General features: G+C 49.4%; 1 protein-coding gene across 12 annotated transcripts in view; it reads left to right on the forward strand.

Moving 5' to 3' along the window:
• Positions 1-14236, forward strand: part of TNIP1 (TNFAIP3 interacting protein 1) — a 58427-nt gene that overhangs the window by 9002 nt on the left and 35189 nt on the right. For 9 of the 12 annotated variants that reach the window (XM_010373668.2, XM_010373673.2, XM_010373669.2 and 6 more), the window contains one exon: positions 13231-13402. The exons of the other annotated variants lie outside the window; for them this stretch is intronic. In XM_010373668.2, the coding sequence (XP_010371970.2) occupies positions 13267-13402 (136 nt within the window). In that variant the 5' untranslated portion in view covers positions 13231-13266. Of the gene's footprint in view, positions 1-13230; positions 13403-14236 lie in introns of those variants that run through there. 12 annotated transcript variants of the gene reach the window in all.

Consider the following 14236-nt stretch of genomic DNA (forward strand, 5'->3'; position numbering starts at 1 on the left):
GCTATGAGTGAGACCTGAAAGGCATTGTGTGCCAGTAAGTGCCAAATGAGTCGGATTGGCATAGGTATAACTGGAGTGCAGAGTAATTTGGGGGCACCAGATGGTTGAGGGGGTTCTTCTGGAGGGAAGTGACTTCAAAGTCGGACCCTAAAAAAATGATGAAGTGCAGAGTGGAACCTGGGTCTGTTCTGGGACTTAGTAGACTAGTCAGAATATCTGGAATCAGCCTCTCCTAGGTTGAGAGAATTGACAAGTTGGCCTGGGAAATACCCTAAAGGATTTTGATACCAGACTCAGAAATACTGATTTTTCTCCTTAGCAACATGGGGAAATGGTCAGAGCAGTTGGTACACAAACTTGAGCATGCATCAGAATCCTGGGGGTGGAGGTAGAGGGTGGTTGTTAAACACAGATTGCTGGGCTGCAACTCCAGAGCCTCTGATCCAGTGGATGGTGGCAGTGCCAGTGCCGCTGGTCCGGGCTGCTCCTTGAGCACCCCTGGTGAAGAGCACATGATTCAGTACTTGGCAGACCTGGGTAGGTGCTGTGTCTGTCACTCTGGGCCTCTGCATCCTCACCTGTCAGCTCTGTATGACATCAGTGCTACCTCTTAGAATGGTGGGAATTAATGGGACAGTATGTGGCAAGCACTCAGCATGGGCCAACAGTGTGGTAAGAGCTCAGTAAATGGTCGTTGCTATTATCATTAATGATGCTAATCATTAACAGGATTCCAGTAGGAGATGATGAGACTGGTTTGATGTTCTGTGCGCTGGATAACTTGCTGCTAAGGTTTGAATGTGTCCCCCAAAAGTTCATATGTTGGAAACATAATCCCTCTGCTTCATGAATGGTTTGTCAGCTCTGCCCTCATAAATAGATAAATGTCACTATCACAGGGCGGGGGGAGGGGGAGGTTAGTTATACAAGGGGCCAGTTTGGTCAGTACTCTCTCTATTTCAATCGCTGGTTTTCTTCTTTTGTCTTCCACCTTGGCATGACCCTTGCCAGATGGTGGTGTCATGCACTTGGATTTCTCATCATCCAGAACCATGAGCCAGATAAACTCGTTCTTTATAAATTACAAGTCTGTGATATTCAACAGAATAGTAGCAGAAAGCAGACTAAGACACTTGCCTTCAACCCTCTGCCACCTGTGGACCATGCTGTGTCCCCTCTGGATGAGTTGTCTTTGGCTTTGTCTCAAGCATCTGTCCCTGTTTGGGGTTGTAGAAACTCAGATGTGGGTGGGTCTTTGAAGACACTTGGCCTGAATTCCCTCAACAGCCCTGGTGCCCCTCTGCATGACCCTGACTCCTGGGATCAGGGCACTCTCCACCTTGTAGGCAGCCCCTTCCAGTGCTGTTCCAGACTTCTTTCTTTTGTGGGCCCACATCAGCGCGGGTTCTTCCTTTCTCACCTCCATCATTTTCCCTCATTGCTTACCTGACCACTGTGAGGGAGGGAGAGAGGCTGAGCAGTAGCATGGTGTGGTAAGAGAGTGCACAGTGGTCACCAGAGGACGGGGTATGCATCTCTTCTGTGCTACTGCTGTCCCATGCGGCTGTGGGCATGTCTGTTCCCCTTTGTCGGCTTTGGTTTCCCAGCTGCAGAATGAAAACGTTTCACTGTCTGGCATCTCAGGGCATTCTCTTCCAAGTCTTAAAAACTCTGTAACAACCAAAAACCAAAGACTGGGTCACCCTCTCTTTGGCTCTGGCAGCTCCTGGTTTCCCCCTTGGCCAGGCCTTGCTGTGCCTGCCCTCCTAGATTCTGCTGCTATGTCCCCACATGCCCGCAGTGCCTGTCCCTCCTCTCCCTGGCCATCTGTAGGGAGGGTATCCGGGCATCCTCCAGAGAGTTGCCACAGGAAGGCACAGGGTAGCTGGGTCCCCTTGTTCTGTGGGGGAGCACAGCTCCCAACCCCCAGAGAAAGACCTTGGCAGCCACCATGACCGTTGTGGGAAGTTCCTGATGATTTTCCCATGACTGGCCCAGGTCAGTCACTCTTCAGATTGGAACGGGTGACTGGCGAGCAGCAGTTGGCTCTTTGTCTGAGGGCTGCTCTGTGCAGAGCTGAACTCTTCTCTCCCAAGGACCTCACCCTGAGGCTGTTCCTTGAGAGGCAGGAGCTCTGTGTCCTTGAGGACCTACACAGTGGACAAACCGGGCAGCCCAGGCAGGCGTATGTGTGGGGGGGAAGTGGGTGTAGGTGTGTGGGTGCTGTGGGAGTTGTGTCACCAAGGAGTCACGCTGAGAGGCCAGGGCAGGTATGGGACTGCCCTATGAGTCAAGGGCCTTTGGCTCGGTCTCCACCTACACGGCAGAGCACTGGCCAGGCTCTCTGTTGGCCTTCAGGCTGCTCATCCTCTGCCTTCATTACAGTCAGCTTCAGCAGCAGTCTCAGGAGCCTTGGTCCCTCTCCACCCATTTCTGTCTCTGCAGGTGCAACTCTTGCCTGATCCGGTCCCTGGGAAACTGGCAACATAGACTTTTAGAAAATATTGTCCTAAGCACATTAACACAGGAACAGAAAACCAAATGCTGCATTTTCTCACTTATAAGTGGAACTAAATACAAGTACTCATGGACATAAAGACGGCAACAGTAGACACTGGGGACTACTAGAGTGGGGAGGGAGGGAGGCAGGGTTGAAAAACTGTTGGGAACTGTTTTCAGTACCCAGGTGATGGGATCATCCCTGCCCTAATCACGCAGTACACCCAGGTAGCAAACCTGCACATGTACCCCCTGAATCTAAAATAAAAGTTGAAGCAGAAAAAAAGCAAAAAATACAGTAAAAAGAAAAGAGAAAAAATGAAGGAGTCTGTCAGATATAGAGGGTAACATGCAGGCACCTGCACGCTCACTCATCTGGTTTAAGAAATAACACATTTTACAATCACCTAAAATTTCTCCATTAGCCACCAACAAGAAACAAGTGTTCTGAATTTAGTGGCTTTTTTTTTCTTGCATTTCTTTAAAGTTTTTTTTTTTAAATAAATGTGTGCATCCCTAAATAATACATAGTTTTTTTTATATTTAAAAACGTTATTTAGGCTGAGCGCTGTGGCTCATGCCTATAATCCTGGCACTTTGGGAGGCAGAGCAGGCAGGTGGATCTCTTGACCCCAGAGTTTGAGACCAGCCTGGGAAACATGGCGAAATTCCATCTCTGCAAAGAATACAAAAATTAGCTGGGTGTGGTGACGCATGCCTGAAGTCCCAGCTACTTGAGAAGGAAGGTAGGGAGGATGACTTGAGCCAGGAGGTTTAAGTTGCACTGAACTGAGATCATGCCACTGCATTCCAGCCTGGGCGACAGAGCGAGACCCAGATTCTTCCGTTCGTAGCTCCAGCTGTGGCTCATGTTTTTTCACTGCTGTATAGTATTCCCTGGTAGGAAATTGCCACAATGTATTTATTCATTTTCCTCTTCATTTTAGGTAGCTTTCAGCTTCTTGTTGTTAACACAAGGCATCTTTGGCTTTTATCCGAGTACCTCAGCCGCTGTCCAGCCTTTTCCTTTCTAGCTCCTTGACAGCCATTATTGCTCCTGTCTGGGTAGCATTTTGAGGTTTACAGAGAACTCTATGGTTCCTACTTGGTCCTTGCAACATTTCCGTAGGGAGAAACAAGGAAAGTGAGGCCTGCCCAAGGTCATTCGGGAAGGGATCATAGCTGGGATTTGACTCTGTGAAACCCTCTTTCCACCATATTTTGTGTAAGGGGAATCCCCAAAATTGGCATCTTACCTCTTAGAGGCAGGGGCATTACAGGGTTAAACTCTGGTTTCAAGCTATCCTCCTGCCTCTGTCTCTGGAGTATCTGGGACGACAGGCATGCACCACTGCACCCAGCTCACTTAAATTTTTTTTAAAAAATATTTTAAAGTTTCCCTTTAAAAAAATTCCCAAATAACACATGATTATTGGGGAAAACCCCCCAAAACTCAAGCAGTACAAAAGATATAAAGTAAAAAAGTGACAGTTGTCTTCTCTCTCCTTCCTTTCCCCTTCCTCTGTCCCCATCGTATTTAAAAATTAATTTTATAATTGTATAAGAATAGGACTAGTTTTCCCATGTAAAGAGTTAAAATAGCATAGGTAAAACAAAAGTTTCTTTTGGTTTTAGTTCCTTACCCAGGTCCTTCTGTAGAGCAGTGTACTAGTAGCAGTTTGGTATGTATCCTTTGAGACTTTTTTCTTTTCTTCTTTTTCTTTCTTTCTTTTTTTTTTTTTTTTTTTTTAAAGAGACAGAGTATCACTCAGGCTGGAGTTCAGTGGCATGATCATAGCTCACTGTAGCCCGAACTCCTGGGCTCAAGTGATCCTCCCACCTCAGCTTTCCAAGTAGCTGGGACTCCGGGCATGGGCTACCATGCTCCGCTAATGTAAAAAAATTTTTTAAATAGAGACAAGATCTTGCTTTTTGCCCAGGCTGGTCTTGAACTCCTGGCCTCAGGCAATCCTCCCACCTTGGCCTCCCAAAGCACTGGGCTTCCAGGCCTTTTTCTACGCACATTTAAGATTCCGTATACACACACACACACACATACACACATACACACACAGAGTTATGTGTTTTTGAAAAAAATAGCATCCTGTTACACATATAAATCTGCACTTTGGTTTGTATTTTATGGGCATTTTCCTGTATCATTGCCAAGCAATCTACCCCGTTCTTTTTGATGGCTATACAGTATTCCATCAAATGAATGGTAGTTTGTTTAACCAGTCCCTTCTTGATGGACATTCAAGAATAGCAAAAATGTCTATTACAAAGCATGTGGCAGTGCACATTTTTGTCCAGCTTCTGTGTGTGCTGATGCAAAAATCTCTAGATTCCTACATAGGGCATTACTGAATCAATCAGTTACTTCTGCCCCATTAGGTAAGTTGCACCTCCTCAAGCACACATTTTTTTTTTTTTTTTTTTTTTGAGATGGAGTCTTGCTCTGTCGCCCAGGCTGGAGTGCAGTGGCCAGATCTCAGCTCACTGCAAGCTCCGCCTCCCGGGTTTATGCCATTCTCCTGCCTCAGCCTCCGGAGTAGCTGGGACTACAGGCGCCCTGCCACCTCGCCTGGCTAGTTTTTTTGTATTTTTTAGTAGAGACGGAGTTTCACCGTGTTAGCCGGGATGGTCTCCATCTCCTGACCTCGTGATCCACCCGTCTCAGCCTCCCAAAGTGCTAGGATTACAGGCTTGAGCCACCGTGCCCGGCCTTTTTTTTTTTTTTTTTGAGACGGAGTCTCACTCTGTCTCCCAGGCTGGAGTGCTGTGGCACGATCTTGGCTTACTGCAATCTCCGCCTCCCAAGTTCAAGCGATTCTCCTATCTCAGCCTCCCCAATAGCTGGGACTACAGGAATGTGCCACCACACCTGGCTAATTTTTGTATTTTTAGTAGAGACTGGGTTTCGCCATGTTGACTAGGCTGGTCTCGAACTCCTGACCTCAGGTGATCCGCCCGCCTCAGCCTCCCAAAGTGTTGGATTACAGGCATAAGCCACCGCACCCAGCCCTCAAGCACACTTTTCTACACGAGAACTTTGTTCTCACCAGTTAGGCATACATGCAGGTTGTTGTCATTGAGAAAGAACATTCTTCAGTGGGTGACTCAGCTGTAAGAAAAGCAAATGTATACTCAGGCTACCTCAGTAGGAATATACTACCTAAAAGGGTGGAGGTGAAAGTCACTCTGCATTTGGTCAGGCAAACCATGCCTGGATTGTTGGGTCCAGTGCTAGAACCAGCTAGAGATAGTGTGGGGTAGAGGGTTGGTGGGGGGCTGGAGAGGGGGCAGCCCCTATGTGGAACAGTACAGGGGAAAGGGCTGATCAACCTCAAGAGAAGGCTGCAGGTTCCAAATGTCTTCAGGGCTGTCATGCTGAAGATGGGCATCCTGTTCCTTATTCCAGGGGACCACAGATGGGAGAGAAGGACCAGTAGAAACAGAACTGGGAGCAGCCTAACTATAGCCAGTGCTGGCTGCCCCAGGAGTTGTTTTGGGGAGGAAGTTGGTGAGATCTGGATTGCTAAAGTTGGCCAGCTGGAGTCCCTGGGCTCCTCAGAGGACTGGGTAAGCACAGGATGGAATGTCCTCTGAGCTCCCTTCCAGCCTGAGATTCTAAACCCTGTTGACTGCAGGTGATGAGGGGCAGATTGCCACCTGGTTGCATATAAAGCTAGAGACATATAAAGGCAGGGGCTAGGAACTTGGGGCATGTTCTGGAGAACTGGAAAGCAGGTCTGGTTTCCTACCTCTGAGCGTCAGCCTGCCGCCTCTCCAGGCAGTGCAGAGCAGTGGAAAGGGCACCGGTTTTGGAATCTGACAGATTGAGGCTGCATTATTTGTTCTACCACTAACCAGCTGTGTATTCTCAGGCAAATGACTTAACTTCTCTGAGTCTGCTTCCTCATCCATGTACTGCGTCTATTGGTTTCCTTGCTGGAAAGTGTGGATGATAATTTCCATCTCTGTGTGGCAAGAAGAAAATGAGGTCATGTGCATAATGGTGCAGCCCAGCGCCTGGCATAGGGTAGCACCTAACGAACTGTCACCCTCTCTCTGGCTTAGTTAGGTGCTCTCCAGTCCTCTTTTGCAGTGTGAATTCTGGCTCAGGTGTTCAGCAGGTGGTGTGTAACCTGGGCCTCGGAGGCTTGGTGGAGACAGTGGGGCCTCCTTTGTGGGTGACTCAGGGGAGGGGAGGATGAAGGACATGGGAAGATATGTGCCATGTTGAGGAACACAGAGCAGGCTTGGCCGGAGCCTGGTACAAGTTAGGCAGGAGGGGAGGACCTGGCACAGGGCTGTGGATGTCAGCTGAGGGTCTCTGACTGCACTCGGGGAGGGGACAGCACCCATGAAAGCTCTTATGGGAGGACTGATGGGTTAGGGAAATCCACCTGGGCCTTAGAAGGGACTGGAGCTGGGGATTGGAGCCATCTTAACATTAGAAGGTTAAAGAAAGTAGTGCTAATAAATTTCAGATTCTGAAATGTTAGAATTAGAAGGGGCCTTAAAGATTGTCCAGTGCAACCCCCCATGTTACTACTATTTTTGCAGCTCCCTCTTTTTAGGTAACTGAGGCCTAGTGAGTGTTAAGTGTTTACCCTAGTGTACCTTGGCTAGATCCCACAGTTCTGGAGCCCTAGCTGTTTATATGAGACTCTGTGCCTGCAGCCTCATTATTGCTCAGTTGATTGCAAGGATGGAGGAGTTAAGTCTGGGCTCCTTATTGGTGAGGATGCCAGGGTGGAGTCCTTGAATACACACTGTCTCAAGTAGGTGCTGTGTCCTCACTGATGTGTGAACCTGACAGCCATCAGGAGAGCGCAGCCTGGTCCTTTTGTCTTTTTTAAAGACCGTATTTTTTATAGAGCAGTTTTGGTTCACAGCAAAATTGAGAAGAAAGTACAGAGATTTTCCATATACTGCGCCTCCCCCCAACCCAACATGCATAGCTTCCGCCATTATCAATATCCTCTACCAGAGTGGTAGATTTGTGACAGCTGATGAATCTACATTGACACCCCTATCACCTGGAGTCCATGGTTTACATCAGGGTTCCCTCTTGGTGGTGTATGTTCTGTGGGTTTGGTAAAATGTGGAATGGCAGGTGTCCACCATTACAGTATTGAACAGAGTGGTGTCACTGCCTGAAAAATCCGACCTGGCCTTTGATGGATGGACCTGAGGCTGCAGTCTCCCCAGCCTGGAAATTGGTGAGGGAGGACTGGAGGTCATCATAACACAAATATGTGGACAGTTTTTTGTCTATGTGTGCAATGTGATATCATGGTGTCTCACTTCCTTTCATCCTTGGGTGGAATTGCAGGATATTCCCGTTTACAACAGAGGAAATGAGGCTCAGATTCTCAGTCGTTGGTGAGTGTGGCATCGTGGTTCAAGGGCTTCTTATAGCTACATCTTCACTAGCCGTGGTGTGCCCAGGCACCCTGCTTAACCACAGTTAAATGGTGATTTGAGATCACTAGCGAATAACTGGAGGCCAGAACCTAGCTTACTGAGTTGACCAAAGAGCCTAAAATCCCCTGTTAAAGGAGGGAACATATGGGGAAAGCCTTGGCCCTTAGATCAGCTGGGCACGGTTGTGGGGTTGCCTCAGCCTTTTATTAAGCATCTGCTGTGTGCCAAGTACTGAGCTAGTTACTGTATACGCTTATTATTTTGGAAATCTTATTATAAAACAAGGATGTATAAAACAAGGATGTGTTTCTTGTTAAATCAGATAATCAGGGAGTATTGCATAAAGTAGAAAGTGAGAATTCCCTTCCAACTATACACATTGTTTCATTTGATTTCTTTGATCTTTTATCAGGTAGGTTCTGTTATTACTCCTGTTTTACAAATGAGGCAACTGAGGCTCAGGAAAGGTGAGTGGCTGGTCCAGGGTCTCACAGCCCACAGGGTGGACGGAGCTGAGGCTAGTGCAGGTGAGGCCCCCTCTCAGGCCTCGTGTTTGCAAGGTTGGCCTTGAGCACCTTCCCTCTGTGGACCTTTCTTCCTGCCTCCAAGGCAGCGATGTTTCCATGGTGCTGGCTCCCTCTCTTCCTGCAGCTTGCTGCTAGCTCCTGAGGCTTGGGTCTTCTTGATCCTGAGGCCAGCTTTAGCCATCACCCAGTTTCTCTGTGGCCCATGCTCCTCCCCTTGCATGTGAGGGAATGAACCCCTGGTTCCATACACAGCAGAGTAGACACTAGGACAGACCTCTCTGACATTCTGTTCTGTGCCATCTTTCCTGGAGACCCTTTCCCTATGCCCCCTCTGCCAGCCCACCTGCCAGCATCCCTGGCAGCCTTTGCCTCTGCTGGGGAGGTAGATGTTGGCCTCCATGACCTTCCACCTCCCTGTACCAGAGATTTGCTTACACTTTTCCCTCTGGGCCAGGGAGGGCATCGCCTGCTCCAGGGTTGCAGGGATAGCTGACCCCAGGATGCTGCCAGTGACCAGAAGCATTCAATTGGGCTGATTAAGTCCCTAAGCTGGACTTCAGTTTCCTTATCCATCATGCAGGTATCAGCCCTGCCTTCTTCCCAGGGCTGTTGTGATAATCAGATGGAAAAACAATGCTTGGGACACGATGAAGTATTTTGCAAATGTTAGTGGCTATGCAAGTGAATATAATTTGGAGGGTCTGGGGCCACCCCACTCCGCAGGCACCAGAACATGGCTAATGGCAAGATAATCTGACAGACCAAAGCATTTCAGTGCAAAAGCTGGAATGTAAATTTAATTCTGAATGTAGTCTCTATCACACCCCTCTCTTTCTGGGGTAGGGCTGAGAGTTGAGCCCTGGAGACTACTGCCTCCCTGCCACCCACAAGTGCTTGCCTGCTAGTGGGTGGCTCCTTCGGTTTCAGCAGCATCATTTCCATCTTCACACTCTGTGGTCGTTGCCTGACCTGCAGTCTGTCTGGGCCCCTTTCTGCCCCAAAACTGGGCCTTTCTGGTTCCAGTGGGCAGCCCCAGGGCCCCTCTGGGGCGGGCTGTGGAGGCCTCCCTGGCTGAGGTCTTGTTTTGGAAGGAAGTCTGCGCTGGCTGCTTCTATACCACCAGCTGTTTCTGGTTTGGGCAAGGGGGGCTGGAGTCCCACTGCTGGTGGAGCACCTGCTGATTTGTAGTTTGTGGAACCAGGCCAGGTGGATAGAGACTACGCGAGAAGATATGGCGGGGGCCTGTGGTGTGCCATTGGATTGCTGGGCAGGAAGGGAAATGGAGGATGGGCTGTGGGCACCCTGGAGGGAGAGCAGGGATCTTCTGGTCCCAGCTCCATCCTGACTCCTTTGTGACCTTGGCCTTCCCTGCTCAGGGCCTTGCCTTGCTGCACTGCCTGTGCCATGAGTGAGAATCAGATGAGCTCATGCCCAAGGACTCTTGGGCTCTGAACTCCAGATATTGCTGTATGGAGGGGAGTGGTCAGTGGTTCCTTTTCGCCTTTGAAAACACACTTGTGGTTTGAGGACAGCAGAGGGGAGCACATGCCGTCATCATGTTCTAATGCAGCCCCTCATCCACTGAGTGTTTCTGGGCGCATTTCTCTCCCACCTGATAATGCAGGATTCGCCTCATTGCCCTTGGAGAGTCCCCTCCAGCTCTGTCATCCTGAGAATGAATCCTCTCTCTGGGAGAAGTTATAAAAACCTCACTGATCAGAGGGAGAGTTCCTGTCTGCCCAGTGGTCATCCAGGGGCTGCCGCTGACCGTCTGGGCATGAAGTCAGCAGGACCTGGAAATTCCCTGTTTCCCTCTTTGTCTTTCTTTCCTCCAGAAGTCCAGGCCCTCCGGGGGCGGCTCCTCTGATCTCCAGAGAGGGTTTTCCCACAATAGGATATTTCTCCTGTGTTTCCTCTGCCCACTGCCTTTCTTTCTTCCCAAGCTCTGCCCCCTTTTTGCTTCTCATGAACCCTTTTCCCTGTTGACTCCCCAGCGCCAAGAGAAACTGAGTGTTGCGTGTTTCAGAGGACATGGGGTGGGTTTCAGTTCCCACATCCTGCATCCTGCTTTGTCCCTTGACCTTACATCTGGGCCTCTCTAAGGGAGCATGGCTGGCCCAGCCCCGATTCTAGAAGTGTCTGGGTGTCCAAGTGCATCTGGTCAGTGGGTCAGGGTTAGGCTCTCTGTGGGATGCTGGACATGGCCTTGCAGGAGGCAGGGCCAGGGTCAAGGGCTTATTCCCTTCAGTCTGACTTCTCTGAATTCAAGGTTTGCCGAGGCCCTACTCTGGGCCACTTTGAAGATACCCTGGCACAGAGAATGGACTGCTCTCTGTCCTAATGCAGCCTCTAATCTACAGGACAAGGCAGACATTGAGTAAGAAATTCCCCACGCCTTCTTGTGGTGTTGACTGAGTTCCATGTGGGGTGCATGCATAGTGGTGGACAGGAACTAGGACACTGCTGTCCTTTTCATGCAAGGTGGCTCCAGGCCCCTTCTAGTCCTCTGTTTCACTGTTCTTGAACTCCAAGCAGCTCTCAAGGAAGGCCCACCCTCCTGTGCTCCCGACAGGATATAAAGATGTGCAGAGTATGCTCCTGCCTCAGGAAGTTCCCAGCCGGATGGCCAGTGCCCGCACCGGTCAGACACATGCTGTACCGGGTGGCAAGGCTCGTGAGGACAGAGGCGAGCAGAGGGGAAGGACCTCCAACATCTGTGAACATTTTTGAGTACTTTACTATGTGCCATTACAGTGCTAAGTGCTGCCCCCACACTGTTTCTTAGTTCAGTGGAAACATCTGCGCTTTGTGCTTTGCTGTAGAACATTGACCTTTCAGGTTAAAAACAAGTCACCCCTAAGCCAGGTGATGACTTGGGCATGTGGGTAGCCGTCCTTTGCCTCTCGGGCTCAGCAGGGTGTGGGTGCCTCCCACATGGTGTATTCATCTTCTGTCTGTCAGTCTTTGGGAGCAGGGGTCCTGCTCATCAGAACTTTGTTTTTCTTTCTGGTCTGGCCCAATCCATCCTATGGATGCTCTTGGAAAAGTCCTTTTTGGTTCTTATGCTGCAGGGCAAGGGAAACTGCCCAGAGGTGACCCGATAGCGTGGTGCTGCCCTACAAACAGACTTGAACTCCCGGTCTGCCCCTCTGGCTCTGTGTCCTGGCTGTGTGAGTGTGGTGAGGGTTAGAGTCACAGCAGGCAGAGCTGACTTTGCATCTTGGCTCTTACTGCTGGCCGGGTCATTGTGGCTGAGTTACTTAACCTCTCTGAACCTCAGTTTCTTCTTTGTAAAATGCAGATAGATTAGTATACATGTTAGATACTGTGCCGCTCCACCAAGATTGTATATCTGAAGGGTTTAATGCAGTGCCTGGCAAGGAGATGATTCAAGGATGGTGGTGTTGCCATTAATCCTTTCTCACTCTGATCTTTCATTTCCATTCCGGAAGCAGGGTGGTACAGTCTGTACTTGGGGGCCCTTTCATGCTGGAGAGCTGTTTGGAGGGCTGGAGGCTGGCTCGGTGTTTCAGCCTTAGGGCCTCTGCCCTTACTGTTCTCTCTGCCAAGAGTGTTCTTCCTTCAGATATCTTCATGGCTAGTTCCCTCACCCCTTTCAGGTCTTTGCTAAAATAGCTCCTTCTCCATGGGGACTTTCGTCCCAGCTCCATTTAAAATGAAATTCCTTGCCTCACCCTTCCCTGCCAAATTTTTGTCCATAGACTTTTTGATCACCTGAAATAATGTGTTCCCCATCACCCTCCTCTGCTTTCACCACTAGACTATAAACTCCATGAAGGAGTTTTGTCTGTTTTGTTTGCTGATAATTCCTCAGCACCCAGACTGGTGCCTAGCACAGAGTTGATGCTCGATAAGTAATTGTTGAATGGATGAGTGAATGGACAGAGAGCTTCTCTGCTAAGTCACGGAGCTAGGATTCTAAAATCACCTTTCCAACTGGTTTCAGTGACATAAAGCAGATGAAACTGAACAATTACTAAAAAAGCCTTGGTGCTCAAATAGACAGTGGTTTGATGAAAAATTCTCTGTTCCTTAGAACTGCAAGGGACAGACCATACATGATATGAGACTCACGGAGGAGGGTGACAGTGTATTAAATATTAGTCAGGGTGTTTTTTTCTTTTCTTTTTTTAAAGAAGATGATACACATATAAATGGAACTTTGGACTGAGTTGACTTGCTTATCCCTTAGGGTACAAACATTTTACTTTAAAGATTACTGAATTAACTTAAGACTTTCATTTCCCTCCCTCAGAGAGGGGAAGGGACTGCCCACAATCCCATAGTAAATTAATGGCTAGGCCTTTAATTGAGTAAGTGTTTATTGGGCGAAATTCATAGCTAATACTGTGGTAGGCTCTGGGGATGCAATGATGGGTAAAACGTATGGGATTCCTGTTCTTCTGGACCTCACAGACAGGACATGAACTCAGATTTGTTTTTTTTTTTCCCCAAGTCCAGGTTCTTTCTTGTATCCCACATTGCACCCTACTGTTTATTTGGACTCCTGTTCCAAACAAGTCAACAATGCATTGAGGCTGCTAAGAGAAACTAATGTCATTCTAAGGTTGTATTAATAGAGGCAAAGTGTCCAGATAAAAGGAGGTGACTGTCCTGCTTTGCTGTAATATGGTCAGACCAGCCTAAAGCGGGGGACTGCCTTCTGGGGCATTGACACACTAGAGCTTCTCTGCAAAGGATGCCCCCATGGCCTGGCCAGCCTGCTGATATGCTGCTGTTGTCCTTACAGCCAGGCGGGCACCACGGCAGGGGCTGAGCTACCCTCATGGAAGGGAGAGGACCGTACCGGATCTACGACCCTGGGGGCAGCGTGCCCTCAGGAGAGGCATCCGCAGCTTTTGAGCGCCTAGTGAAGGAGAATTCCCGGCTGAAGGAAAAAATGCAAGGGATAAAGATGTTAGGTAAAGCAGACCCTGTCCCCTCCCTGCGAGCGCCCCTCCCTGCAGAGTGTGATGCCAGTCCGTCTACCAGCAGTGGAGAATGAAGCTGGCATATGCCTCTGCTCAAGTCATCCCTGTCCCTCCTGGCCCAGCACTGGCTCCTGCCTCACAGCTGTCTCTATGCACCATGTAGCATGGTGACAGTATTCCCAACCCTGATTCCTCAGCACCCTAAAACCAGGATGACGGGACTCAAGTCCAAGAGGGAGGTGTGGGCTAAGGGAGAGGGGGCTGGAAGGCCCAGTTTGTGGCCATGGAACCAGAATGGCCTCCTCTTTCTGGGGCACGAGAGATGGGGAGAGCTGGCATCACCAGGGCAACTGGGGCACGTGTTCCCAGGTGTTGGAGCAGGGAACAGAGTTTGGCTTGAAGCAAGGAGGTGGTAGATCCCCCAGTTCTCTTCTCCTGGCTCTTGCTCAAGCCATCCTCACTTTAGAACAACCCCACCTCCCTCCACATGACCGACAGTCCCTGTGCATCAGCACCCAGTTGCTGTATCCCTTTCTCCTCCAGGCAAGGCTTTCATTGATTTTCCCATCCAGAGGGGGCTCTTTCTTCCACACTCCTGGAATTCTTCCTTTGCCTTGCTGCTCCCTTTTCTAGTCTCAGGTTTTAGAGGGGCGCATAGCTCCCTGATTTTTAAAATGCTTTCTCCTTGCTTGCAGATCCTTGCTTGGGATAGCCGACTGGGGAGGGAGGAGTCAAGTTTCCCCATCTCCGCTTGTAGGAGAAGGAAAATGAAGGCCTAGAGGGCTGGTTGGAATTATCCAAGGTCTCTGCCCTGCAGGCAGCCCT

The sequence above is a fragment of the Rhinopithecus roxellana genome, chromosome 3 (genome assembly GCF_007565055.1).
Source record: "Rhinopithecus roxellana isolate Shanxi Qingling chromosome 3, ASM756505v1, whole genome shotgun sequence".
NCBI lineage: Eukaryota > Metazoa > Chordata > Mammalia > Primates > Cercopithecidae > Rhinopithecus > Rhinopithecus roxellana.